General features: G+C 36.3%; 1 protein-coding gene across 1 annotated transcript; it reads left to right on the top strand.

The window, feature by feature from the left end:
- Positions 1 to 8,072: 8,072 nt before the first annotated feature.
- LOC140241123 (decapping and exoribonuclease protein-like) lies at positions 8,073 to 26,257 on the top strand. The gene is made up of 6 exons (XM_072320891.1): positions 8,073 to 8,359; positions 15,908 to 16,107; positions 19,319 to 19,532; positions 20,989 to 21,127; positions 24,901 to 24,986; positions 26,072 to 26,257. Exons 1-6 carry the CDS (start codon positions 8,073 to 8,075, stop codon positions 26,223 to 26,225), a joined length of 1,080 nt encoding a protein of 359 aa, XP_072176992.1. The 3' UTR covers positions 26,226 to 26,257.
- Positions 26,258 to 27,735: the final 1,478 nt, after the last annotated feature.

The raw sequence follows: 27,735 nt of genomic DNA, 5'->3' as shown, positions 1-27,735 counted from the left end.
ATGTACTTTAGCAGTTTCATGTGCCAAATTTCAAGTAAAATGCTCAAATACTGAAGGAGTAAACTGAATCCACAATTTTTTTGTATTATATTCATTGAAAATGCTGTTACCATGGCAACACAATGTTCCATATCTATGAAAGATTGAAGTTTGCACAACTGAATATCATAGTGGTCACATGTGCCAAATTTCAAGCCAAATGCTCAAAAGCTGAGGGAGATGGCTGAATCCACAATAGTTTTGTATGCTTTTTATTCAAAGTCTGTTGTTACCATGGCAACGCATTGTTCAACAATGTCGAAAAGTGAAGTTTGCACATCTACGTACTATACCGGTCACATGTGCCAAATTTCAAGCCATTGCTCAAAGACTGACAAATTTATCTGAATTCACAATATTTTTAGATGCTTCTAAGTGAAAAAAAAATTTTACCATGGTAAAGCATTGTTCAACATCAACAAAAGATTAGTTTTGCACATCTACATACTGTAGCGGTCACATGTGCCAAAATTCAGGTCAAATGCTAAAAAAAACTATACGAAGTTAGATCAATCCACATATTTCTTTGTATGATTGGTATAGAAAAAACTTGTTGCCATGGCAACAGATTTCTTCACATCCACACACGGGAAAAAAAAAGCGTCTTGCACAACTACACATTACATTGATCTGATTCTATGCTGAATTTCAACTGCATTGCTTTAAAACTGAGTGTAGTAGTGTAATCCACAATAATTTGTATGATTTTTATGAAAATATGTCGTTGCCATGGCAAAGCATTACGCGATATTAACGAAAAAGATGTCTTGCACATCTACCTTTTACAGTGGTCACACACGCCAAATTTGGGGTCAACTACTCCAAAAATGAGAAAAAAGTTTGATACAATGACTCTCAAAAAGCTATCACATAAACTTAGGAGTGCTCCTGACCACTCCTAGATTTATGTGATAGCTTTGCCAAGTTAGGAGAGACTTTATGTGCTAGCTTCGTTCATGAAATGGTTTGTAGAAAAAGTCTCTCCTAAGTCTGAGTTTATGTGATAGCTTTATGCAATAGCTTTTTCATGAAACGGTTTTTAGCAAAGTCTCTCCTAAGTGTGACTTAGGAGAGAGAAAGTCTCTCTTAAGACTTTCATGAAACGGACCCCTGGGTAACTACCCCCTGGATAACTACCCCCTGGATAACTACCACCCGGATAACAACTCCCCGGATAACTACCCCCCGGATAACTACCCCCGGATAACTACCACCCGGATAATTACTCCCCGGATAACTACCCCCAGGATAACTATCACCCGGGTTACTACCCCCCCCCCCCTTAACCATACCCCGAACCCCCCCCCCCCCCCCACCCGCCCCCGAAAGTTACCACCCGTTGTAATTTTTCCATAAGTTCATAACTCCATATCAGAAGATGCACCTTTCTCTTTCACTGTCATCATTTACTCTTTTGGCTTGTCATTTTCTACCGTTATAACACATTAGACGATAAACATATTAAAGAAAAGGAGAGTTGATTGCACTGCAATTCATATTCCCTTAACATTAGCGAGGGACTAAAGGTTTTGTCAATCAATTGGAATCAATTGGAATCGTATTCACAGTACATGTATTTAGACGGTTTATAGATGCCTGTCAAATTATATCATTTGCCTTTAGTGTATATGTGACATCTATTTTGTACCTGAATGTTAAGTAAATAAAATGTCTTTGTGAAAAAAAAAGATAATTGGAAATGTCTGTTATGGTGCTGTCTAATTTAGTCTCGTATAAGGTCAACACATAAACGCTGTTTTGGGGAGTTTTTTTCAGTAGAATCCAGCGTCGCTTCCATGTTTTTGTACAACGATCGAACTATCGAATGAGCTACATTGAAGCAAGTGAAAGGCAGTTCTTGTCGAGCCCACCGTCGAGCCCACTGTCCGTCCATCGTCCGTCAGTCCGTCCGTCGTCCGTCCGTCCGTCCGTCGTCTGTCCGTAACGCTACAAAAACTTGAATAACTCTCTACTGAGGATTTCAATTTCAATCAAACTTGGAGGGAAGAGTGGTTATACAAAGTTACAAATTTTACCAGACATGAAGGGCACCTCAAGATCAAAGGTCACAGGCAGAGGTCAATGAACTTTAGGGCCCAATGTAAAGATTTTAGGGCGCGTTTCGTTTATGGCGCGTAATTTTTGATGTATCTGTTTGTGACCAAACTTAGGTGGTAGATGTCCCTTGGGAAGTTGAAGGTTACCACAAGGTCAAAGGTCACAGACAGGGGTCAACAAACTTATAGGGCCCAATGTTAAGTTTTTATGGCGCGTTTTGATTACGGCTTATAACTTTTGATCCCTTTGTCCGTTTGTGACCAAACTTGGATGGTAGATGTCCCTCGGGGAAGTGAAGGTCATCACAAGGTCAAAGGTCACAGACAAGGGTCAACGAACTTTTAGGGCCCAATGTTAAGTTTTTAGGGTGCATTCCGATTGTGGCTCATTACTTTTGATCCCTTTGTCCGTTTGTGACCAAACTTGAATGGTAGATGTCCCTTGGGGAGGTGAAGGTCATCACAAGGTCAAAGGTCACAGAAAGGGGTCAACAGACTTTTAGGGCCCAATGTTAAGTTTTTATGGCGCGTTTCGATTGTGGCTCATAACTTTTGATCCCTAGATCCGTTTGTGACCAAACTTGGACGGTAGATGTCCCTTGGGGAATTAAAGGTCATCTCAAGGTCAAAGGTCGCAGAAAGAGGTCAACAAATTTTTACTAAGTTTTTATGGCGCGTTTCGATTATGGCTCATAACTTTTGATCCCTTTGTCCGTTTGTGACCAAACTTGGATGGTAAATGTCCCTTGGGAGTTGAAGGTCACCACAAGGTCAAAGGTCATAGGCGGGTCAATGAACTTCTGGGAGTTGGAAAAATATCAATTTCTTGTACGCGAATGGGCGAGACACAATTTGGCACTTGCCTTGTTTATTCCAATTGTCTTGATTTTTTGTTTTTCCTTTTCGGTTCAGCTCAGTGTCTTTCTCCATTGAACCTACTTTGAAAAGGTAACTGATTACATAGCTGATGGCAATTGTTATAAACCAAATGTTATGTCTGACAAGAAAAAAATAATCGTTTACGTATATGTAAACGTGTACCGCATAGAAGAATCCATGTTTCACATGCAGTATAGGCACAGTAGATCATTTTGATTTCGCTTTAAACATAATTATCACACGAGGGTATCAAATCCCACTAGGCAACAAAATAGAGAATAAAAATACCGTACATGTACTGAATAATCATCACTTGTTGCAGCCATATAACAATGTAAACGACTCATGACGACTATTATTTTGTCCAGTAACTCACGACTGTCCAGTTGCTTTGTACTTTTATACCTGCACAAACAAAGTTCTTGACTTATACCAATTGCAATCCCTCATTTCATTTCATTTCATTTATTTCATTTCCAACAACATTTTCATACACAAAATAACACAACATCAATGCAATGTAGTAACAAAGAAAAATACGTGAAGTTGACAATACTACGCATCACAAAAGCAAAGTAAACAATGAAAATTGAATTGAAACTAAAGTTGCAGGAAATGGAGGAGACATATGCTAAAAAGCTAAGCTTGTATTTTGCAGTCTCCTCGTGGACAAAAAGACTAACATTAAAAAAAAAATAGCTAGACATAATATAAAAGGTTTACAACACATACAGACCTATACATATAAACAAACAAACAAACAGACGGACAAACAAACACAAGCAACCTCTCTTGTAAAGAGAAAGATAGAGAAAAACAAAACACAGTAAAGGAAAAAGAGGAAAAGAGGAAATTATTTTGAAAGAAGAAACAGAAAGAGACAAGAGGACAGGGAAAGGCGAGATAGGAGAAGAGATGAAAGGTCTATACCAGCACTGACACGCGAGGCACATGATGCGGTGGATCACCGAGGTATATGGACATAATGTAGGAAAGGAATAGATAAAAGAAAAGAATGAGTATAACGAATATCAAAGAGAGCTCAAAATTAAGGCAAATTAAGATATAACTCATTCAACTATATAAGAACTTATGAACAACTTCTTCAATTTTAATGTGAATTTGTTTAAACTTAAAACTTGTTTCATACTATTATCGAGAGTGTTCCAAAATTTGGGGCCAGTAAAAGAAAACATAAATTTAGCAAACATAGTCCTACTTAATGGAAAATGAAATGAGTTGGATTGCCGGGTAGGATAAAAATGAACAGATCTATTTTTAGTGAACATGGACTCAAACACAAATGGGAGAAAGTTTGTACATGAATTGTCCTAGGTGTAAAAAATACAAATCCTTAACTTTTAAGATTTTGTTTTCATGAAATAACACATCAGTATGACTTCTCCACGATTTCATTGCAAATAATACGAAGAGCTTTTTTCTGTAACAAAAGTAGTCTTTCCAAATGAGAAGAATGTGTGTTTCCCCAGGCGAGTATACCATAATTCAAATAAGGTAAAATCAGAGATGAATATAACATTAAAAGAACATTTTTGGGTAAACAAAATTTAACTTTATTTATAACACCTATATTTCTTGAAATAATACGGCTTATGGAATCAGTATGTAAATTCCAAGTAAGTTTACGGTCAATAATCAAACCTAAGAATTTGATTGAAGAAACTTCTTCGATAACTGTGTCATTCAGATATACATTCTTAGGTACATTTTCCAAAGAGTTACTAAAAATCATACATTTGGTTTTTTGATATTTATGGACAATTTATTTGCTCTTATCCATTGAAGTAATTTATCCAATTCAACATTTAAAACATCAATTAACATATTAGGATCAGAATGTGACCAAAAAAACAAACAAACAAACATTAGAATCATCAGCAAATGATAGAAAGGAAAGAATACTTGATGAATTCGGCATTTCGTTAATGTAAAGGATAAATAAAAGAGGTCCAAGCAAACTTCCTTGAGGCACTCCACAATTAACATTTTGCATGACAGATGTATGTCCATTAACATAAAACAAATTGCTTACGGTTAGAAAGGTAACTCCTGAACCACTCCAAGGCCTTTCCTCGGATACCATAATGTGATAATTTATAAAAAAAAAAAAAAAAAAAAAATATATTGTGGTCAATGGTATCAAAGGCCTTGGAGTAGTCCAGGAAAACGCCAATTGTATGATGAAATTGATCAATAGCTTTTGAAACTTTATCTAAAAAGGTAAGTATTGCGTGGGATGTGTTGTGGTTTTGCCGGAAACCAAACTGATAATCAGAAATTATTTTATGAATATCCAAAAACTTTAGTAATCTAGAATGAACAACTTTTTCAAGTAATTTTGAAATAGAAGTCAACAAAGATATAGGTCGATAATTGCAAACATCTTCCCTATCCCCTTTTTTATAAATAGGAATTACTTAAAAAATTTTCATATCCTCAGGGACAACTCCGTTACACAAAGACAAATTAAAAACGTGTACTATTAAATGGATCAACAATAGAATTGATGATATTTTTCAGAAGAACATTATCAATACTGTCATGCCCGGCACTTTTCTTGTTTTTCAAATTCTGAACAATATCTAACAATTCATTTCTCTCTAAGGGAACAAAAAACAATGAGTTAGGATTACGAGTTTGTAAAAAATAAAGAATAAAAATCTTTTGACTATCCGGAATATTGCGAGCAAGATTATTGCCAATTTGTGAGAAATACTGATTGAAAATATTTGAAATGGATGTAGCATCATTGATAATCAAATTATTATGTTTGATTGTGGTAATACGCGGTTTCTCCGTATTTTTATTAATAGCTGTATTAATAATTTTCCACGTATTTTGAATATCATGTTTAAACAAAGATAACTGATTAATAAAATATTTACGTTTCTCGCACAGTATTACTTGCGTGAGAACATTCTTATATGAAGTATATTTATAATGAGATTGCTGAGTGTGTGAGTGCGTTTAAGTTTATCAACATAATACAAATTATTCTTACGGTTAATCGATCGCAACAAAGATTTAGATATCCAAGGCAGCCTAGGTGTCTTCATTAATTTGGTCAGGTCAGGCCGGTCAGGTCGGTGTCTTCATTATTATAGGTCAGTTTTCCCTGCCAATTTCGCACTTATGTTAGTCCATGTAATAGAAGGTTCATTCAATTTAGCAAAAAACTAAAACAAAAACAAAAAACCCTCGTTATCGCACAGTCTGTCTTTCAAATTTGCAGTTTAGCATTACGATCAATGAATGTAGCTTTCGAATTCGTAAAAAGGGTATTCAAATTGGCTGGTACTCCACGTTCATTCAAAGTAGCCATCACTCGCCGTAAAGGGTATTTGAGTCATTGAATTTCGCGAATGGGCAGTCAAACTCAAAACATATTCATACAAATTTACGTCATGTTATTTCTTTTTTTAAAGTGAGAACATTTAAACATGTATTTCTATGTAACTTTTTGTTCTATCCACACACTGTTAAGCAGTAAAAGTATCATATTTTTGACCCTATATAAATCGAGTTGGTTGTTCTGTAACGCCCCTTGAAAAAGAAAGTATAGAGAGAATTTCACAAAATTTTACTTTTTGAGAAAAGTGCACATTTCCTCGACTTGTCACTGACGTATGTTGAAGGGCAATATTATTTCCCCCTGCCTTCTGAAAGAGGGAAGTCAAGTGTTCTGTCATTATGCGAGAAAAGTAAAAATATGTCGCATTTTCTTTATATTCTCTTTATACAGTTGTACACAGGGGACATCACAAGCTGTAGTAGTCTTATCATCCGGCAGTGACTGTGCAGATAGTTGAAAAAAAAAAATCATAACTTTTGCACGGATTGCCCGATTTTACTCAAACTCTCACTGATGTGTTCTACTAACATTGCTGCATTCACTCAATCCACATGTCTACGAAGTTGAACTTGTCCTCTAAATATTTGACCTTGACCTTTCGACCTTTGACCTTGAGCATGTGCAACCAAAATCTCTAAAATGAATACGAAAATATGAAATGTTATGATGCTTACAAAACTATGATGAAAGAAAGTAAAGAACCAAAATATAAACATGTCTGCTAAATTGACTGCAAAACATGTTAAATTGGATGCCCCCAAAACGAATTTGAATGAACGAGCGCAGCATATACCTGATCATGTGACTATAATTATCATTCTAAAAATTGAACGAATAGTGAAATGGTGCTTGTTTTGTGAATTTCAGTTGAAAAAGTGTTAATTATAATGAAGTTAGAGGTAATCTATACGCTCCAATATAAAGTTGTATGAAGAGATCATAAAATTGAAGTACCGAACATGTCATCTAGGCTAGATTTTGCTAAATGGGATGCAGCAATAAGGAATTGGATTGAAAGAGGTGCAAAATTGACTGGGAAATATTTACGCTAACCTTAAGCACAAGTTAAATCAGCATTAGCATGTTTGCTGAACAATTGCTTTAAAATCCTCCTTTCTCAACCCATCTGAAGGAACGAACCAGCAAACACAACAGCCCCCCCCCCCCTCAAAAAAAAAATGATGGCAACATGAAATAGATGAAAATACAGATTGCAGAATAGCCACCCATCATACGACACGCATAATGAAATCACAGTTACACCCAATCCGCTGTTGCGAAATTATTGCGTGGGCAGGAATATCTCGAGCGACCACATTGCAATCCGCAGTCATAGTCTTTGCTTCATACTCTAAGTCCTGTCATTAATGGCTATAGCATTAGTTTTGGTGCGAGGTATTTTATGGTAATGAGCGGGAAGAATATTGTTTTTTGCGTCTGCGTGTTCTTTCCAATGTTTCAATATATGTATCTGTACATGTTCTGGTTAGTCATTCTGGGGTTAACTCTCTCTGTGAACATTTATAAGCGGCATCTTGTGGCGACCTACACTAACTTACTCCTAAATGTATATCTTTAGGACTTGTGTCTGATTAACTCTTAGTAATTTCATTGCTGTTAGGGATCGCCCGGGAAACATTCACAGTCGCCGAAAGAGCTCTTCAAAATTTGGACAACAAATCACAATATCATTCTGTTATAGCCGACCACAGCAGTACGGTATCATGGCTAGCAATGACGTAGGATTTCATGATCACGTCGTTCTTGGAACATTCTCTACGGACGAAGACAAGAATTACTGCAATGATCTGCGAAATCGCCGATTCTTTGTCGAACCAGACGACAGACCGAATTTCGACCTGTTACACGGCATCGACGACTATGTCGACAGGGATCACAGCGGTGTGCAGCCGACATCGCTGACTCCCGTTCTAGAATGGATTCGAGACCATCAGAAGGAGTTGAAGGAAAAGCGAATCATGAAACCCGCCGGAAAGGGTCCAGAAATGAAGTAAGATCAAGATATAGTAGAAATTTGTTGAAACTAGATAGCGTTTGCTGAACTTTTCGCAAAATTAAAACGATTGGTCTCATACTTTACCGGCAATTTCAATTGATTGCAAGGTTTTCTTTAGCCGGACACTATCCAAATAAATCTTTTCTTTTGCCAATTGTCACTGTTACAAGAATATGCTTCGAATTTCATCACTATCAATAGAAAATACAAATGCAGGGAAATTGTAAACAGTTTAATATGATATCAACAGTGATAGTAATAATGATGAGGATAGCAGACTCAGAATCAGAATCAGAATCAGACTATCATTAAAACGTCAGAAAAAGAGTAATTGGATTTTGATAACGATCAAGCTGGTAATGATATTCGAGCAGACTCGTGTCAAAGCAGAATATACAGTACCTTGAGTGACAATACTTTATACTTATAGAACAACACACATAACCTGTCAGATTTTCAAGATAGTAGAAGAGGTTGCATGACATCACAGATTATTTGAATGACGTTTGATAACCTACAGCCTTGACATCACTCGAGTCTCAGTGTTTGTTGTATAACTTTTCACGTGTATAACGAGAGGTTTAATATGACTGTCCCTCTTACTTTGTACGAAAGTAGGACTTGCAGCTTTTTTTAATTAGTGTCATGTATATTGCGCCCATCAGCTCGACAGTTGCCAAATAAGGCCAATGAATCCGACATTATAAACAAACAAGGCCCACGAGCCCGACACTTCGCAAAAAAAAAAAGCCCATGAGTCCGACACAAGGCAAAAAAAAAAAAAAAAAAAAAGAGGAAAGTTCCACGAGACCGACATTCTGAGGGGTTATTCATGCTTATCACAGATGGCTGGGTTGTTTGCTACGTTTCGTCACAGTACGACGGTGACAATTAAATATCTGTGTTGATTAAATCATGATTTTTTTTCCTAGTGGAAAAAGAATCACAATCCAAGAATAAATAACGCAAAACAAATATATAGGTCCTACATCCTTACGATATAGACATCCTAGAGCACTGCTAGCACAAAACGATAAACCCTATATATCCCGGCCACATCCGCTGCCCCAGGTGAGTATGTTCATGCTCAGTGTGCTGAGTGGGAATTCCCACACCTCAAAAGAAAAAAAAACAGACGGGTAATCATGACTATAATACATGTATTCATGATATCAGTACACGACTATAAGGCTTAGAGAAGTGGGAATCCCCGCTCACACATGTATAGACATCCCAGCGCACTGGCAGCACAATGCTAAACCATATATCCCGGCCACAGCCGTTGCCCCCGGTGAGTGTGTTGATGTTCAGTGTGCCGAGTGGGAATTCCCACCCCTCAAAAGAAAAAAAAACAAAAAAAAAACAAAAAAAAACATAGAGGGGTAATCATGACTATAATACATGTATTCATGATACGAGTGCATGGCGAGTATATGCTTACGGAGAAGTGGGAATCCCCGCTCATCGAGGTAAGAAAAATAAAAGGGTCTTTCTAGAGAAGACTACCATATCATCATGGGGTGGGTATAATCCCCACTCCTGGAAAAGAAAGTCCAGCAAAGGGAACAAAAACATAATGGTGTTCTTTCTGCACATGTTCCGCTGAACTTTGTATGGGTTAGGGTTAGGGTAAGGGTTACGTGATAGGATTTTAGGTATAGTTTGATGTGAGAATCAGGATTAGCATTGTGGTTATGTTGTGTGAAAGAATTTATTTTTTATGTTCGGCTTAGCGCGCAGTTAATAATTTCAAAGGGAGCAATAATTGTCGCAGGAGAAAATGTCTCGTGAGAACCGTGACGAACGTCTCGGACTTATGCGATACACTTCCGAGTGGGAATTCCCATCGCAACAGAAGATGGTAAAGAAGATAAAAAACAAAATAAAAACAAACCTCGCATGGTATCAAAGTGCCCTCATCGGGCTGATGAGATCAATGAGAGTTCGTGGCCGTATTAGAGAAACTGAAGGAATGATATTCCTGCTCACGCACACATTAAACCCCAGATTTAAAGAGGAATGAAGCCCAAGTATACGTCTGGATTGAGTGAATGCAGTAACACCAGTAGAACAAATCAATGAAAATTAAATTTAAAAAAATCAGAAAAATTGATTTAAAAAATAAGTTTCCGTGCCGCCATATTGAATGAGAAGACCACAACATTTCGTGACGTCTCGTATGAAAAACAATATCAGAACGTGAAGATAATTCAATATATTTTCACCTTTTTAAAATGATAAAAAAGCACTTCACTTAACTCGTTCAGAAAGCAAGGGAAAATTATATTACCCTGATTATAAGTTAGTAACAAGTAGAGGGAACGTGTAGGGGTGCTTTTTGTTACTCCGAAGATTCGCTATTCCGAAGGTTCGTTATTCCGAAGGGTCGTTAATCCGAAACACGCAAATTCCCTATACCTAGAGGTTCGTTAATCCGAAAATGAAAAAGGGTTCGTTAATCCGAAAATTTGTGCCGTTATTCCGAAGGTTCGTTATTGATTGATTGATTGAGGCCAATTTAGGCCATTTATTCGGCAAAATAAAACACAATAACATGTAATAATGGCGTTTACAATGAGAGCCAGGCAGCCTTGAAAGCATCTTGTGCTTGTGTTAGGTTGCCTACACATGAAAATACAACTTTGCAATAGCAACATATATTACAACTGGTTCTGTGTGAAATCAAGTAAATAAAAAAAAAAAAAAATCATCACATTAATACGTACATAGTATATACACACTCTCTCACACACACACACACACATGCAGTTTACATACTACTCTACTACTCAGTCATGGCTAACTGTTCAAAGAAAGAACGCTTCAGTAAGCACTTAAATCTAGAAAGAGTTGTACTGCATTTCAAAGCAGTACTTATTGAATTCCATTCACTTACACCTGTGAACCTAATAGAGTGGGATCGTACAGTCAAACGAGTAAAAGGATACCGTAAATTACTTCGGGAACGAGTGGAATACATATGAAAATAAGAATTTGTTAGAAACATATTATCAAATACAGAAGGGAGCATACCTCTATGATATTTGAACATAAAGATAAGGATATTCAATCTGACAAGTTCATGCAATGGCAAAATCTGTAATTTAATAAACAATGGCAGACTGGGGCTATAATATGGGGCATTACTTATTAAACGTATTGTTCGTTTTTGAAGAAGAACAAGCTTATTAATATGTACATGATATGTTTTTCCCCAGATTTCATTACAGTAATTTAAATGTGGCAACACAATAGAGTTATAAATAATAATCAATATTTTTCTTGGTAAAAAATGTTTGAGTTTTGATAAAATCCCAACGGTCCGTGAGATTTTTGAAGAAACATTTGATATATGAAGTTTCCAACTGAGGGATTCACTGATAAGTATACCTAGAAAAGATATTGATTCAGTTCTTTCAATAACATTATTATCTATCATTAAAGTATCACTATTCAACGATACTTTTTTAGTCATAGAATGAAAAATAACATATTTTGTTTTATTATAATTCAAAAATAACTTGTTACTCTTGAACCATTCATTTAATAATTGAAGTTGTGTATTCACTGTCCTTATCAATAAAGCAATATTCTTATGTGAAAACATAACCACTGTATCATCAGCAAAAAGTGAAAACTTAAATACACTAGAACAATTTACTATATCATTAACATAAATAAGAAAAAGCAGAGGACCCAAAACAGAACCTTGTGGTACACCAATATTTACAGAGAGATAAGAGGATCTGACACCATCGACCATCACATACTGTTTTCTATTGGACAAATAATTTTCAAACCACTGTAACTGTACACCTCTCACTCCATATAAATACAATTTCTTAAGTAGAATCTTGTGGTCGATGGTGTCAAATGCTTTTGACAAATCCATGAAGACTCCACAACAATAATTACCATCATCAATTTTCTGCAAAATATAATCTGTGAAGGATATTACGCTAGAACATGTAGAGAAATATTTTCGAAATCCAAATTGTTCTGGTATCAATATATTATTTTTGGTTAAAAAGTTAGAAAGACGATTGTACATTAATCTTTCCAAAACTTTAGCAAAAATAGAAAGAATTGCAACCGGCCTATAATTTTCAATACATTCTGGATTATCCTTCTTAAATAACGGAACAATTTTAGCTATTTTAAGATTATCAGGGACAACACCAAACTGCAAAGATAAATTATAAATATAACAAAGAGGTTCAACAAAACAATAAATGCATTCTTTTATAATTCTTGGCGCAATATCATCAGGACCGCTTGCCTTTGAACTTTGAATAGACAAAGATATATCTACTATTTCATGAGCAGATACTGGTGTACAGAAAAAAGAGTTATTGTTTTGATATGAAAAATAATCAGTAAAATCACGCGAAGTGTTCGGTACTGATGATGAGAGTTTTGCCCCAACATTAACAAAATAAGAATTTAACTGTTGCACAATATCCTGTCTAGATGTAAGCTTCACATCATCATGATACATACATTGAGGTAGTGAGTCATCTTTCTTCCTTCCAAGTACATCATTTATACATTGCCATGTTTTCTTCATATCACATTTTAAAGAAGTAAACTTATCAGTATAATATCTATATTTTGAATATCGTATAATGTTTGTAAGTCTATTTCTGTAGTTCTTGTAATTCTCAAAATATATAACACTTGGATTCTTCAAACTCAGTTTATACAACGTATTCTTTTCATTTATAGATTTCAATATACCTTTTGTAATCCAAGGCTTTCTACAACGTGGGCTAGTATTTAAAGGAATAAACCGCAGTGGAAAACAACTATTATATACAGAGGAAAACATTTCAAAAAAGATATCATAACTTTCATTTACCCCTTTCTGGTTACAAACATATGACCAATCAATTAATATCAATTTTTGTTTGAATAATGATATATTTTCATTTGTTATACATCTTTTCCTAATATATTTCTTTCCTTTATCAACCACAGCCATACATTTTGTTTTAAATATACAAAAGACTGGAAAATGATCGGAAAGATCGTCATAGATGATACCAGTCTGGAACTGATAATTCAACAAAACATTTGTATAAATATTATCAATCAAAGAAGCATGTTTGGTAGATACACGAGTTGGTTTTGTAATCAAAGGGTATAAATTAAACGAATACATCATATCCAAAAAATCTTTTGTTTTATTATGTATGCCAGATTTTAATAAATCGATATTGAAATCTCCTGTGAAGTAAATATCTTTCTTTTCACATTCCAATTTTTCTAATACATTATGCATTTTGTCAGAAAAAGATGATATATCAGTATTTGGTGGTCTGTAAATACATGCTACAATTACAGACTTTTTCTTGATGACTATTTCAATAAAAAGCATTTCATAATCTGGTGTAATACATGATAAATCCTTGCGTAATATATGTTGATAATCATTGCGGATATACATAGCAACTCCACCGCCAGCCTTCTGAGTTCTAAACTTATAAAACAAAGAATAATTATCAATATTATAAAATTTAACATTTGTATTTTCGTTAAACCAAATCTCAGAGAGTGCTATAACACTGAAACTATGATCAAGTGATGAAAGCATCACATTAAACTGATCAAAATTTTTTGGAAGACTTCTCACATTTAAGTGAAAAACTGAGAAATCTGATTGCTCATAAGAAAATCTGGAACGGAAATCTTCATCAAACATATATTGACATTTAAACCTTGCTAATATTTGATTATCATGTTTAGTATCTGTATCATACGATATTTCATTATCAAAATTCACTGAATTTATTTCAAAAGGATTTATTACAAGTGAATAAAATTTTGATATATCTATATTTTTTGACAAATGAAAGTACTGATAAAGGGTAAATTTGAATTCGTTGTCATCACATATGTGATTAAATGGTAGAATTTCTGAAACACAAGATATACACAGCCATGACTGAGTAGAAGTACTGCAATGCACACACACACACATTCACTGAACAAAGTAATAAACTAATACCAGAAAAGAAATAAACAATACAATCTGTACACGAAAATGTGGCTTATAACATGGAAGTAGCCCAGAATACATACAAACAATAAGCTCTCTGAGGAAGTAACAAGAGTATTGGCAGATTACATCTATAGAATGAGGTCATCTTCACTTCGTATCATCTTTTTCACAGTTTTTCCACCACTAGCAGGCAGAAGGGCGATGACCTTGCCATCTACTGTCCACGCTGCCAGAACCTTTCTGTTCTCTCGAGTTTTTGCCAGGAGTGCTTGGTTTTTGACTGTCAGATCCTCCACAATGGAAATTCCAGATCCCTTCAGCTTCCTCCTGTTCGCAAGTATTTCACGTCGCTTTTTGTAGGCCGATAGCTTCATGATGATTGATCGATGGTGTCTTGTTTGTTCCCGGGCGTTTGGTGTTGTCGTTGACTTTGGTGATTTTCCAGTGCGGTGGCAGCGATCTACATCTCCTGGCGTCAAGGTGATACCAAGCCGATCACGGATGATGTCTGCTGCAGTGGCCTCAGTGTCTTCGCCAGGCCTCTCCTCCACACCGAAGATTCGAATGCAGGAACGTCGAGAGTACTGCTCGAGGTCATTGACCGTGTTGTTGACTTTCTGCAGCTCACCACTGAGGGTCGTCACAGTTTTGTTCAATCCAGTGATCTCTTTTTCTTTCATGTGAAGTTTTTGTTGCAGGTCCAGCACCTCACCCTGAACAACCTGGATTGTTTTCATCAGTTCTCCCATTTTTTCTTCCATGGCCTCACGTACAATGGATTTCAGGAGTGAGCTGAACTCGTCATTCTTCACAAGCTCTTTCACTACCTGGCATGTCACAGCTGCAGATTGTCTTGTGCTGGGTCCTCCAGCGGTAGTGGCCATTGTGTCTGGACAATAGGCAACAGGATTAGTGTGAATTGTTCTCACCTTCTAGGTTGACCCTGGCAATGAAGATTGAGAGGACTGGCAGCCAGGCAGATACAGTGTAGAGGGCTGAACTGTCACAGAAGTGTCAATATGTGGGACCAACACAGTCAAAGTTGATTCATGGAGCTCTCGAGTCAAAGATTTCAGTTCCAGAACTACTCCATTTGAGGGATGAATTACACAATATCTACATACTCACAAGGTGCTGAATGCTTCTATATCCAAGATATAGTCACAGTTTGCAGAAAAAGTCCTTTCACACATGCATTTCAGGAGATATTTGGAGAGCAGATTTTGACACACAAACACACATCAGGCAGCCTTCCTTTACTCCGAAGATTGGTTAATCCGAAAATGAAATTCGGAACAATGAACCTTCGGAATAACGAATCTTAGGAATAAAAAGCCTTCGGAATAACGAACCTTAGAAATAACGAGCTGTAACCACACGTGTAGGCCCCTACTTTTCTTATAAAAAATGAAACTGTAGAATTATTGTATGTATATTAAACCCGGAAGTAGCACCAGAAATATTTTTTTGCGCCTCCACCCCTTTTCGGAATTCCTGGATCCTCCCCTAGCTGTTATACTCATTACATGATCTGTTCTCAGACTCGACGTCGACTTCGTAGCACGTCGCGGCATTCTAGCCCGCCTTCTCCGTGCTGGAAACGATGCTGAGGAAGTCGACTTGATGGTAACGCGTTACCACGGGACTTACTACCTCGAGGGCGTAAAGGACCTCCGACTCAACGAAGCACCGAAACCTTTAGGATTCGGCGGGAAGAAATTCCAGCAGTACGTCACAAGCGGTAAGCTATTCATCATGAAAAGACGCCTGTCTCTCTCAGATCCCATCTTTACCTTTTTTCCGTGTTACATTCTGTATACAAAATGAAAACAATGTAAGACATTTGCGATTATAATTATAGATGATAAGAAAGCATGATACAACATACAGAATCCAAACGAGATGTTGCGATTGTCCATGCTGTATTTGATCGGCAAAATGCCTTAAAATGACATATATTTAGTCAGTTAGGTTAAATTAAAAAAAAATGAATAATGGAGCCCACTATAACATGCAATTCGATGGCTGACTCATTGGACACACAAGACTGTAGATTATTTAGGAATCACAAGCCCGTGTCCACTGGAAGACTTCTTTGCCGAAAAGCAGCCTTCAAACATGCATTCTGTTAACTCCATAAAGCTCAATCTATTTTGACCATTCCCAGACCCATGTGGGGAGGCACACTGTGTCCCCCCCCCCCATAATTTCGTTTTTATTTGATGTAACACGATCATATTTGGCACATGAGTAGAGCAACTCAAACTCTACATGACCTAACATTGAACTTTCTCAAGGTCACCCATGGAGGCGCTGTTCACCAAAATATAAAGAAATACATAGGAAATATGCTAAAAACATTATTTTTCTGTACTCAGCAGTATTTCTTCATCCCCGTATAGATGTCTTGTTATATAGGACAATCATTTCATATTTGCCACAAGCAATCAGTGACACAAACTTCATTCTTTGTTATAGTTATATATCTCAAGGTCAACACAAGGGGCGCTATTCATTTCAATATAAAGAAATGCATTATGATACCTGTGATGTATCATTTTGGATAGGTATAAGCGTAGTTATCGATTTTCATATTTTCTTTATTTTGGAGTTTTTAGTTAAACAAATGATACTACGGGCAAAACTTGTGTGAAAAAAAAAATGACACAAAATAAAAGGGTATATCTTTGGAAATATCGTTGTGCCAATTATCTCTGTCGCTTCTTCATCAAAACTTTAATCCCCTATTATATTGTTAATTGAAATCGGAACAGAAAAACGCAAAATCTGACTAACATAGTTGTCAGTTTACGATTGCCATGGCAACCAGCAATATCAAACTTCGTTAAATTATGTAGTAAAGTGTTTGCAATCAGATTTTAGGAAAAGTCACCAAATTTGATTGAAATTGGATGAAGCGCGAAGGGGTGGCAAATGAATATAATATGGTATAGTGGGAACAATATGCCCCCCCCCCCCTCCCTTGAGCTTTAAAGGGTTAATAAGCTGGATATCCTTTTCGTATATCTTAAAAAAGAGAAACTATCATATATATAATTATATATATATATATATATATATTTATTTATTTATTTATATATATAATGTGAATTTATATTGCGCAGTTTCTATGAAGCATATTTGCTCAACTGCGCATAACAATATGATACAATCAAAGAAGAAAAAAAACAGATTCATAAAGAAAAAAGCAATTAAAGGACTGATAATTGCATAATCGTGATTCAATAAAGATATCTGATATCTTGGAACCATGTAGATAATTTACTAGACTGTGACTATGGGAACTTTTGTGAAATAAATGTGTTTTCATATGTATATATACACAAGTCTGTGTGTGTGTGTGTGTGTGTGTGTGTGTGTGTGTGTGTGTTATAACTTTCTCATGCTATATCTCTGATTCTAACGAAGTTTACTTATTATGTTTGATTGGTTTCGTTGAAATTCAAGTGAAGTATGAAGCGGTACTTGATGCAAAATGTTATGCGATAGCGAAATTTCTTAAGTGGCACGCGTATACAGCGATCTGTATGTATATCTACATCTGTAGGATATGTAGAAGTAATGTGTGTGCATGTATACTTCGTGTTTGTGTTGGGCATGAACACGGTCATGTAGATGTATGTATTTCACACTGTGTAGTGCTTTGCTTGTGTAAATACGTCAAATAAGCGTTGTCGTCGGCAAGGGCGGTGGCGTCATCATCAACAATTTGGTGTACATTCAATAACTTTCCACAGCTTTGAGGTATAATCACAATATTCACACTACAGGTACATAACCTAAAAATGCCGGTCAAGTTCGAATATGGGTGAAGTCCGACAAGAATAAAGGTCAAATGGTCAATGAACTTCATCTGATAAGTACTATATAACTCAAAGTATTATTATTGAAAATAACTTTCCACAGCTTTGAGCTATGACCACCAAATTCACACCACAGGCAGACAGATTCATCAGCTAAAGATGAGGGTCATGTTTGAATATTAGTGAAGTGCGACAAGGTGCAAGAGCAAAAAGTCAACGAACTTTCTCTGGTGTACGCCATATTTGCAATTGTGATTACTCTTATACTTTCCACAGCTTTGAGATAAGACCATGAAATTCACATCACAGGTACATTATTACCTAAAGGTACCGGTCAGGTTTTGATATTGATGAAGTATCCGACAAGTTCAAAGGTCAATGAAATTGACGCTTGGCGTTTACCGTGTTATTCATGAGCACATCATGCCCTCCGGACTCCTTTATGAATAATTCAGCTCTATGGCTAGTTCGTCACTTCAGACACAGGCTCTGGTATTCGACCATCGATCATCAGTGTGAAATGTATAGACGTCTTCGATTAGGGTTGACTGTTGCATGACGAATTTAAAGATTTTTCGGGGGGGGGGGGGGGAATAGACCAATGTCAGCTAATACAGTGGACTCCCGTTAAAACGAAGTCCTCGGGACCGGCAGTTTACTTTCACTATATCGAAATTTCGTTATAACCGAACAAATAAACAATTGAGAAAAAAAAACAACAACACACACACACACACACACACACACAGAGCGGCCTGAATTTTTACTTCCTTGTAACCGTAATTGCGTTAGAACCGTGTTCGCCATAACGGGAGTGCACTGTTTTCTCTCGCCTCCCTGATTCAATCTAGTTGTTCATTGGTAAGAACACTACCTAATCTTAGACAATTACAGTTACTTCCTTTTCATGATTATGATCATCGCAGTTAAGATTGACAAGTATTGTTTACCGATTGCATTGTGTTCAGGAATACTGCATGTAGAGAAAAAGTGGATAATACAACAGGAATTGTGAATAGTACTCATTTTATCAGGTATTCAGGCCGGGTGTAATGTATACATATAGGCCTATACACTTGTATATTCTATGAAGTCTATAAGTTATCTGATCAATTTTCATTCCAATAGTTGACGGGGGCCAGCCAGATATTGACCAACCAATCGACGCCAGTTCCTCGTACTACTCGATAACCAAGGGCAAGTGTGGTGACCACACCTTTCTGTTCAGCGGGGAGACTGCAGCTGAGCGGAAGGACGCGGTCGAGCGCCCTCCCATGAACTACGTCGATGTGAAGACCAACAAAGCCCTTTCCGAGTACAGGCTAAAAACGAACTTCAACAGGTAGGTTTACCCCCTTGCACTCACCCATATGATCGATTTCACATTATACTTTGTTTGCACTATTAAAGCAAACCATAATCTCACACAATCCCATTCCGTTGAACGTCCCTGCCTTCATGATTATAACATCAAGTAATGAAGCTCATAATTTTGAAAGTGGACTGATGTATACCCTTCTCAAATAATTATATCGTCTGCCCGAAAGATTGTCGAAAAATTATCTATAAAACAGATGATATTGATAAAATGATGATAGTGATAATGATATACTAATGATAAGAAATGAATTGATAATAATAATTAGAATTATTATTGTCATTATTGTTCTTGTTATTGTTGATGTCATCATTATTGTTGTTGTTATTGGTATTTAATAATGATGCTTATGATACTAATGATAATGATTCTAATATTACTATTATCAGTATATTTTTATATTGTTATTATCAAACCAATTACATATATATCATAGAGCATATTAACAAAAATAGATAAATGTACCGCTCTATATGCAGGAAGGGAGATAGATAGAAATTGATAGATAGAAAGAAAAAAGAGAAGATGAAATGTGACAAAACTTCAACATTCAGTGCAGAACCTAATCCATTGTCAGGTTGTTTTTAAAAGACTTTCTAAATTAACTGCTGCATCAGCCAGCCTGAGATGCCTTTAGATTATTGCTGTAAGTCTGCGGCAGAGACTTGGATAGATCTTCCTCCGTGAAAATTAGTCAATATCGTGAGGGTGGCTGAAAGTGGTTTCTAATTATCTCGCAAAAAAAGTTAAAATCTGAATCCTCCATCCCAACCCAAACACACGAATTAAATGAAAACATTCTCAAAAGAATCTTAATATTAACTACTGTATCAGCCTGCTTGAGAAGCCTAGGTAGTTTGTTACCGCAGCTCTGCGGCAGCCGGTTGGAGAGATCTTCCCCTGTAAAGATTAGTCAGTATTGTTGGGGGTGGCTAAAAGAGTACCCACCCCACCGCTTTGGTGAAATGGCCGTGACCTTTGTTCAACAGTTTATTCCAATATTATTCCACAAACTGTGAATGTAACTGTGCTCCTAATAATTGGCTTTACAAAAATTTCACTGCGCATTTCATGAACAATATTGGAGGGGAAGATAGTGAACAGGTATGGCATTCCTATAAGTTCAAATTTTGATTCTAGGTGACTTTATAGCAGCACGTGACACTATTCTTTTTTTATTTTCTTTTGGAGAGAAAAAAAAAAAGATTTGTAGCCCCCAAGCATAAATCAAGTCCGCTACCTTAAACTTCTCTCCCTCTCTTCCTCTCCCCCTCCCTCTCTCTCTATCACTCTCTCCTTCTCACCCCCTCTCTCTCTCTCTCGCCCCTCGATCTCGATCTCGGTCTCGATCTCGATCTCGATTTCGATCTCCGGCTATCTTCCTCTTTCTTAAGTGTCGCTATCATATCTTTTTTACCAGATACAAAACGCTCAGGTGGTGGTCGCAGAACCACATCAGCGGAGTCTCCGACATCGTGGTTGGCTGGAGGGACGACAAAAGGAACGTCGTCACCTCAACGGCGATGATGAAGAACGAGGACCTACCCAACAAGGCAGCGGTAAAATTTGGATGACACTCTGTTGCCATGGTGATAACCACTGTGCGCTGGTTGTGATAAGAGTAAAAACATGCATTCCATTTGTAATGGTCACAGTAGCAGGGCGGGTTGGAGCAGTGCGGCATAGGCAGATTTAGGAAAAAGAGTAACACGTTCACAATAATATCAAGCAAAATACACTCAGCAAAAAAAGAAAGTAAACACTTTTTCAAGTTTATATTTCTCATAGAATATTTGGCTAAAAGTTAATGTATTATATACCATATTGAAGGTAATTTCATTGCCTATCAGCCTAGTAGGCCAATAAATAGGGAAACTTTACGCATGAGTGAACACCTTTGTTTTTCTCTTCCAAGGCACAAAAGCAAAAATTGCAAAAATGAACAAGTTGTCATCCATGTGCAAGTGCTCTTCCTTGTAACAACAAGAACAAAAGACAAATTTAACACAATTGGATACATTACTTAAGTTGTCAAAATAAACCTTTGATCTCTATGATATCTTTGAAGCCAAAATTAAGGGAGAAAAATGAATCTTTGGTCAAACCCCAATTCAAATGAAATAAAGAGAAAAAGCAATATTAACAAAATGGTAGAAATTTCAATTTGTTTTGAAATTGGAAAACTTGTAGATAATATTTAGTTCTTAAATTTATCTCATGAATCCTTAAATTACTAAATAGAATGAATAAAATAAAGACATTATGTTTATTTAATCATCTCTATGCTATACTCCCTATGTCGTTTGAAGTTTATGCTGACAGAAAATTCTTATTTTCCTCCTTTGGTTTCCCATTTTGTATTTGTTTGATGTCACAAAGAGATAAAGAGAACAAAAAATTGTTTTTACTCTTTCATTCATGTCTCTCATTGTGTTAAACTAGCTTTTTGTTGTCATTGTTATCTTGAAGGACATTGTCAAAGAAAGACAACTTGTCAAATTTTGCAATTTTTACTTCTGTGCCTTGGTGGGCAAAAATGAATGTGTTCACTCATGTGTAAAATATCTTTTTGAATTAACTTTCTAACTCGATAGCTAATAAAATTACCTTTAATATGGTATATAATACATTGATTTTCATCAACATCTTCTATGAAAAATATGAACTCGAAAAAGTGTTTACTTTCTTTCTTTGCTGAGTGTATTTGCCTTTTATTTTGCAAAAGAATACGGTACTACCTCTTATATATATAGTCAAACCTGTCTTAGCGCCCACCTCTCTATAGCGGCCACCTGCTTATACGGCTACAGACAAATTCCCCTGACGAAATTGCTGTATTATGGACCCTTCATATAGCGGCCACCTGCCTAACGCGGCCAGCGGCCACTCATTTTGTATCCCGTGGTGAATATCCACCTGCGTATATAGCGGCCACAAAAATTTAGCTGAACCGATAATCAGCCATGAATACGATGTCTTTTATACAGTGGCGTATCTGGGGAAAACGGCGCCCGGGGCAAGCACGAAAATTGCGCCCCTAATTTCTGAAAAAGTGTTCAACCCCATCCCCATCCCGGTAGGGACTTTAAGGCCACATGATGCTTTTTCAAGCACTTAAAAGGGATCTTTTGAGGGTGATTTAAATGTAATGAATTTTGATAGATTTTGGCGAGAGAGCGAAGCGAGCGAGCCGAAAATTTTTGTATTTCAGCTTACAAATATGGAATTCTTGTCATTTTTTGCTTACCAAATCCTACAATTCTAATCAAGATATAGTGACGGCCTTATAGATAACGATTTATACCAAAAAACTGAGGACCAAAAAACTGAGAAAAAATACTTTAAATTAGTGCGCGCGAGTGAGCTGAAATTTGTATAATTCTGTCTTCGTCATCATCACGTATTATTCTTATCTTTTTTTATATATAAATTTGGCCAGCGAGCGCAGCGAGCGAGCCAAAAATTTTTATATTTCAGCTTACAAAACATGGAATTCTTGTAATTTTTTGCTTATTAAATCTCACAATTATATTGACGACCTTATAGATAACGATTTATACCGACAAACTGAGGACTTGAAAAATACTCTAAATTAGTACGAGCGAGTGAGCCGAAATTTGTATATTTCTGCGTCATCATTACGTTTTTTTTCTTATCTTTTTAATTTTTTTTTTGCGCCCCCCTCCCTCGTATGTTCGAAACCGTTGGCGTCCTCTTTTGATCCAATCGGCGAGCGTAGCGAGCGAGCCGAAAATTTTTGTATTTCAGCTTACAAATCATGAAACTCTTGTCATTTTTTGCTTATTGAATCTTGCAATTCTAATCAAGATATAGTGACGGCTTATAGATAACGATTTATACAAACAAACTGAGGACTCTAAATTAGTACGAGCGAGTGAGCCGAAATTTGTATATTTCCGCGTCATCATTACGTTTTGTTATTATCTTGTTTGATTTGGGTTTTTTGCGCCCCCCCCCCCCCGTTGGCGCCTTCTTTTGATCCAATTGGCGATCGCTTCAGAACGAAAGAAATTGCAGCCGCTGCTCCGTGAAACATTTTGCCTGCTAGATATAAAATTACATGTGTGAACACAATAGACACTGTCATTTTGTCATCATCACGTTTTGTTCTTACCTTCTTTTTTATATAAATTTTGGCGAGCGAGCGCAGCGAGCGAGCCGAAAATTTTTTTATTTCAGCTCACAGAACATGGAATTTTTGTGTGAACACAATAAACATTGTCATTTTGTCCGCGTCATCATCATGCTTTGTTTTTATCCTGTTTGATTTGGTTTTCTGCCCCCCCCCCCCACCATTCTCCCTCCCCCCTTCCGGGCGAGTTTTTTTTTTTTTTTTTTTTTTTTTTCCTTCTTCTTCTTCTTCTTTTCTTTTTTTTTTTTTTTTCTTCTTCCTCGTTTTTTTTCTCTTTTTTTTTCTTCTTCTTCTTCGTTTTTTTTTTTTTCGTTTTTTTTGCGCCCCCAAGGAGTGGCGCCCGGGGCACGTGCCCCCCTTGCCCCCCCCCCCCCTAGATACGCCACTGCTTTTATATTCATTGCGTAAATTCTACCGAGTCCTAGCTCAGTCACAATCACTAACGTGACTGGATTAGATCTAGGCTTCAGTAATGCCGCCGTAAATAGCTGCTACAAAGGCAAAGACAACTCCTATTAATATCTTATTAATATTAATAGAATTTTACTAAAATGCCGACTGATTAGTATATAGTTAAGTTCCTTTTAATAAGGACAATAATTATGGTACTTGTCTGGGTATTGTTTGTAGCAATTTACGTAAGCTTCACATATTATCAATATCCATCGAACTCGGCATTCGTGAGCCCCGTTCATGCAAACTGGTACGAAACAGAGCAGTTCCTCAGGCCTGAAATATTGGTTTTAAAATTACAAGAACAGAAGCAGACAAATTAGAAAAAAAAATCAAATCAAATGAATTGTACAACAACAGAACAAGAATTAGCATAACAGCTGCACATGCAAACTTATTTGCTGGTTGTTGTTTTTTTTTAAAGCATAACATGCAATATTATATGATATAAAATGCAAGTGTTGAAATTCAAAATGGCCAAAAACCTGTCTATAGCGACCACTTTTGTTGTTTCCCTTCGGTGGCCGCTATAGACATGTTTGACTGATTACATGTATATACTATATATATATATACAAAATATAATGTGTGTGGGGGTTGTGTTTGTATACAGGAGATATTATACCTATATTGAAAGGATATTTTCCTTATAAATACCATGCCTTTTTCTCTCTGCCATTTCATTGATTGATTGATCGATAGATCGATTTTTTTTTTTTTATCCAGGGCTTCTGGGATCCAGAGTTGTGTGTTTCCAACTTTTTATCGCTCGTCGCAGACATCAGGAAGAAAATCCCGGACGACGACCCAAGGTATTATATTCACAACGTTCCCTTCTTACAGTCTTAGGTCCTGAATTTGAAACAAGAAAAGAGAAAAAAAATCATGTTCATATCACATAAAATCACACAAAATGATACCACTCGACATAAAAGCATACAGCTGCCAATTCGGCGACAGTACAGTCAACCATTCCTATATATTGCCTATATATTATTACTTTTGTTTATACATTATGTAAACATATTGACGCCCTATAACCTCATAATGTTCCCTAATTTTTATTGCTTCTTAGATTATTTCACACTCTTTTATTATACAAAAAACCAGCCATAACAAAAAAAAATACTACTTGAAAAATAGATAAAGAAACTTCTATCAATTAAAGACGCTGTTGGTGTGGTAGGTAGACAAATATCTTGAAATCACCATTGTTGTTTTTGAAATGCTAAGTACCGATGATAAGATTATCAGTATATCTATAACCTGTTTTGAATCAGATAATCAATGATGCAGCCAAGTTAGATGATACAACATGTATGAGGTCTGTATGTAATAAAAGAGTACAGGGCGATTATGGTACATTCAACTTTTAAATTTATTTTTTCTTGTCCGTTTCTCTGACTTTTGATTCAGAAAATGATTGTGTACAGCATCCTCCTTCAGACTTTAATTCTCGAAAAAAAAAGACCTAAACAAGTTATCGTATCATATAAATCAATGAATTTGAAAATTGTGTGATACATGAAAGACTCTATGCGTTATGGTGTGTTTCCTAGTAAGCCAACATCAAATGAAATGACTTATGTAAGGTGCATTTACTGCTCTACCTCAGGTGAAGTATTTTTCTTGGGAGGCTATCATTTTAATTTATATTTGGACTTTTGAAAGAATATACGCCTATAAAGGATTATAGACTATGAATTTAAAGGAGACCATTCCCTGTCTGACAAAAAAAAATGTAAGTTTTGTTGATATTTCATATACATTAATATTCCAAATATTTCATACACAATTATTGTATTACGCTCGTTGATACCGAAACACCTGTCATTGCCTGTACTGCTCTTATGACTCCTTTTGTGGGATCTTCTTTTCGCGATTTGTGTTCCAACAGCGCTGTCTACTGTATGGGACTAAAGAAGCTGGAGATCAGCCGAGACATCAGGAGGCAGTTGAAAGCAAGGCGGTTCAGCTTCCGTCGCAAGGAGGATGATTATGTCATACTGAAGGACTGGTATGTGCGAGACGTCCTGAAGGTTCCCGAATGAGTGGATGACGTCACGAATAGACATCTATGATGACCACCCACTTGTGCATTGTAAATAAAACTGAATTCGTTCTTACAGAAAACTCTTTCTGTCTCAAGAAGTGATATCAACTTCTTATTGAATCGAATCGTACGCAATCATGTAACAATGCTGCTTTGAATGGATTTTTAGATGGATTAGATTTTTATATTAATTGTATATAGATGGCAATATAGCACTAGTAGAGAATTAATTTATACTTGTATATCGCAGTTTGCATATTACGTTCTACAGCAGTTTGAACGCTTTTAATGCAACAGTATCAATTTTATACACGTAAGAAGGTTGGTGTGACGTCTCAATCATCCTTTATCAGAAATGTATTACATTATTATTTGAGAGTTTATTATTGCGATAAACGGTATACGGTGTTGCATCGCTAAGAATGTGAAAGGTCAGAACGATTTGACCGAGATAACGATATCTTGTAAGCGTTAAAAATGCAGTGAACATAGGGAACCATGCGCAGCTGTCTACGCTCTGTTTGTGAAGTGTAATGTCGACATATCTTGTTTATAAAATTATGATATTGTTGTACGTCAACCCACTGGTCGCTATGTAATAATTACTTAGAAATCATTGGCGTCAACCACTTCAAGCACAGAAACATAATATGCTTGTGCTATCAAGCCGATTATCATTGCGCCCTCTAAATGCCAATCGTTGTGATAATTATCGTTTATTTACTAAGTATAATGTCTATTCATTTCATTCATTTTTGTTTACTTTTTACCTGTTGAAAGATTGTACGAGTAACCTTATTATCTCACATTATACTATAGATTGTTAATATAGTAGATTCCTTCTTCGGCCGATACCCAAATGATGTATACCCTATAATTCAAATCTATAGGCACCAATCTCAATATGGTCTATGTATGACTTCATATTTTTTGTTCCATGTTCACTAAACTGCTTCCAGTGCACAAGCTATTTTGCTATGTTAAAAACAATTCCTTCCCTCCTAGGGTTAAAGTATCATAGTTTTTGCTTTTTATATGGTCATTGGCATTCTGATATGTCCTTTTGAATATGTTATGCTGTTGATGTTAAGCCTTCATTATAGTCTCTGCATGGGTTCAAAAAGTGATTTCTTTCAACAAGGTTCAAAGTTCAAAGATTGCGATCCACTGATCTCTATGAAAGTTAGGCACATTATAGACATGTGACGATGTCTTGCGGTGTGTACATTATCCAGTAGGCATACTTTTGACATGCAAATCAATAGAAAAGACATGAAAGCTACAGCAAGACTAGAGATTTCATAGTGAATCAAGATTTAAAATGCAAGTTCGAAAAGATGCACGATTTAATAGCACAGTTAGGCCTACTTGCTGTGCGTTCCCTTTAATACGAAATTTATCGGAGGGTAGAGTCGACGTTAGAATGTACAACAACAAGCACGCGATTCTAGAGTAGATGTGAATTAAGTCACCTGCACATGCTATATGACCATGTCTTTTTATGTGTT

Source organism: Diadema setosum, chromosome 2 (assembly GCF_964275005.1).
Source record: "Diadema setosum chromosome 2, eeDiaSeto1, whole genome shotgun sequence".
Lineage (NCBI taxonomy): Eukaryota > Metazoa > Echinodermata > Echinoidea > Diadematoida > Diadematidae > Diadema > Diadema setosum.
The sequence above is the reverse complement of the archived record's forward strand: the minus strand, read 5'-3'. Positions and strand labels throughout refer to the sequence as shown.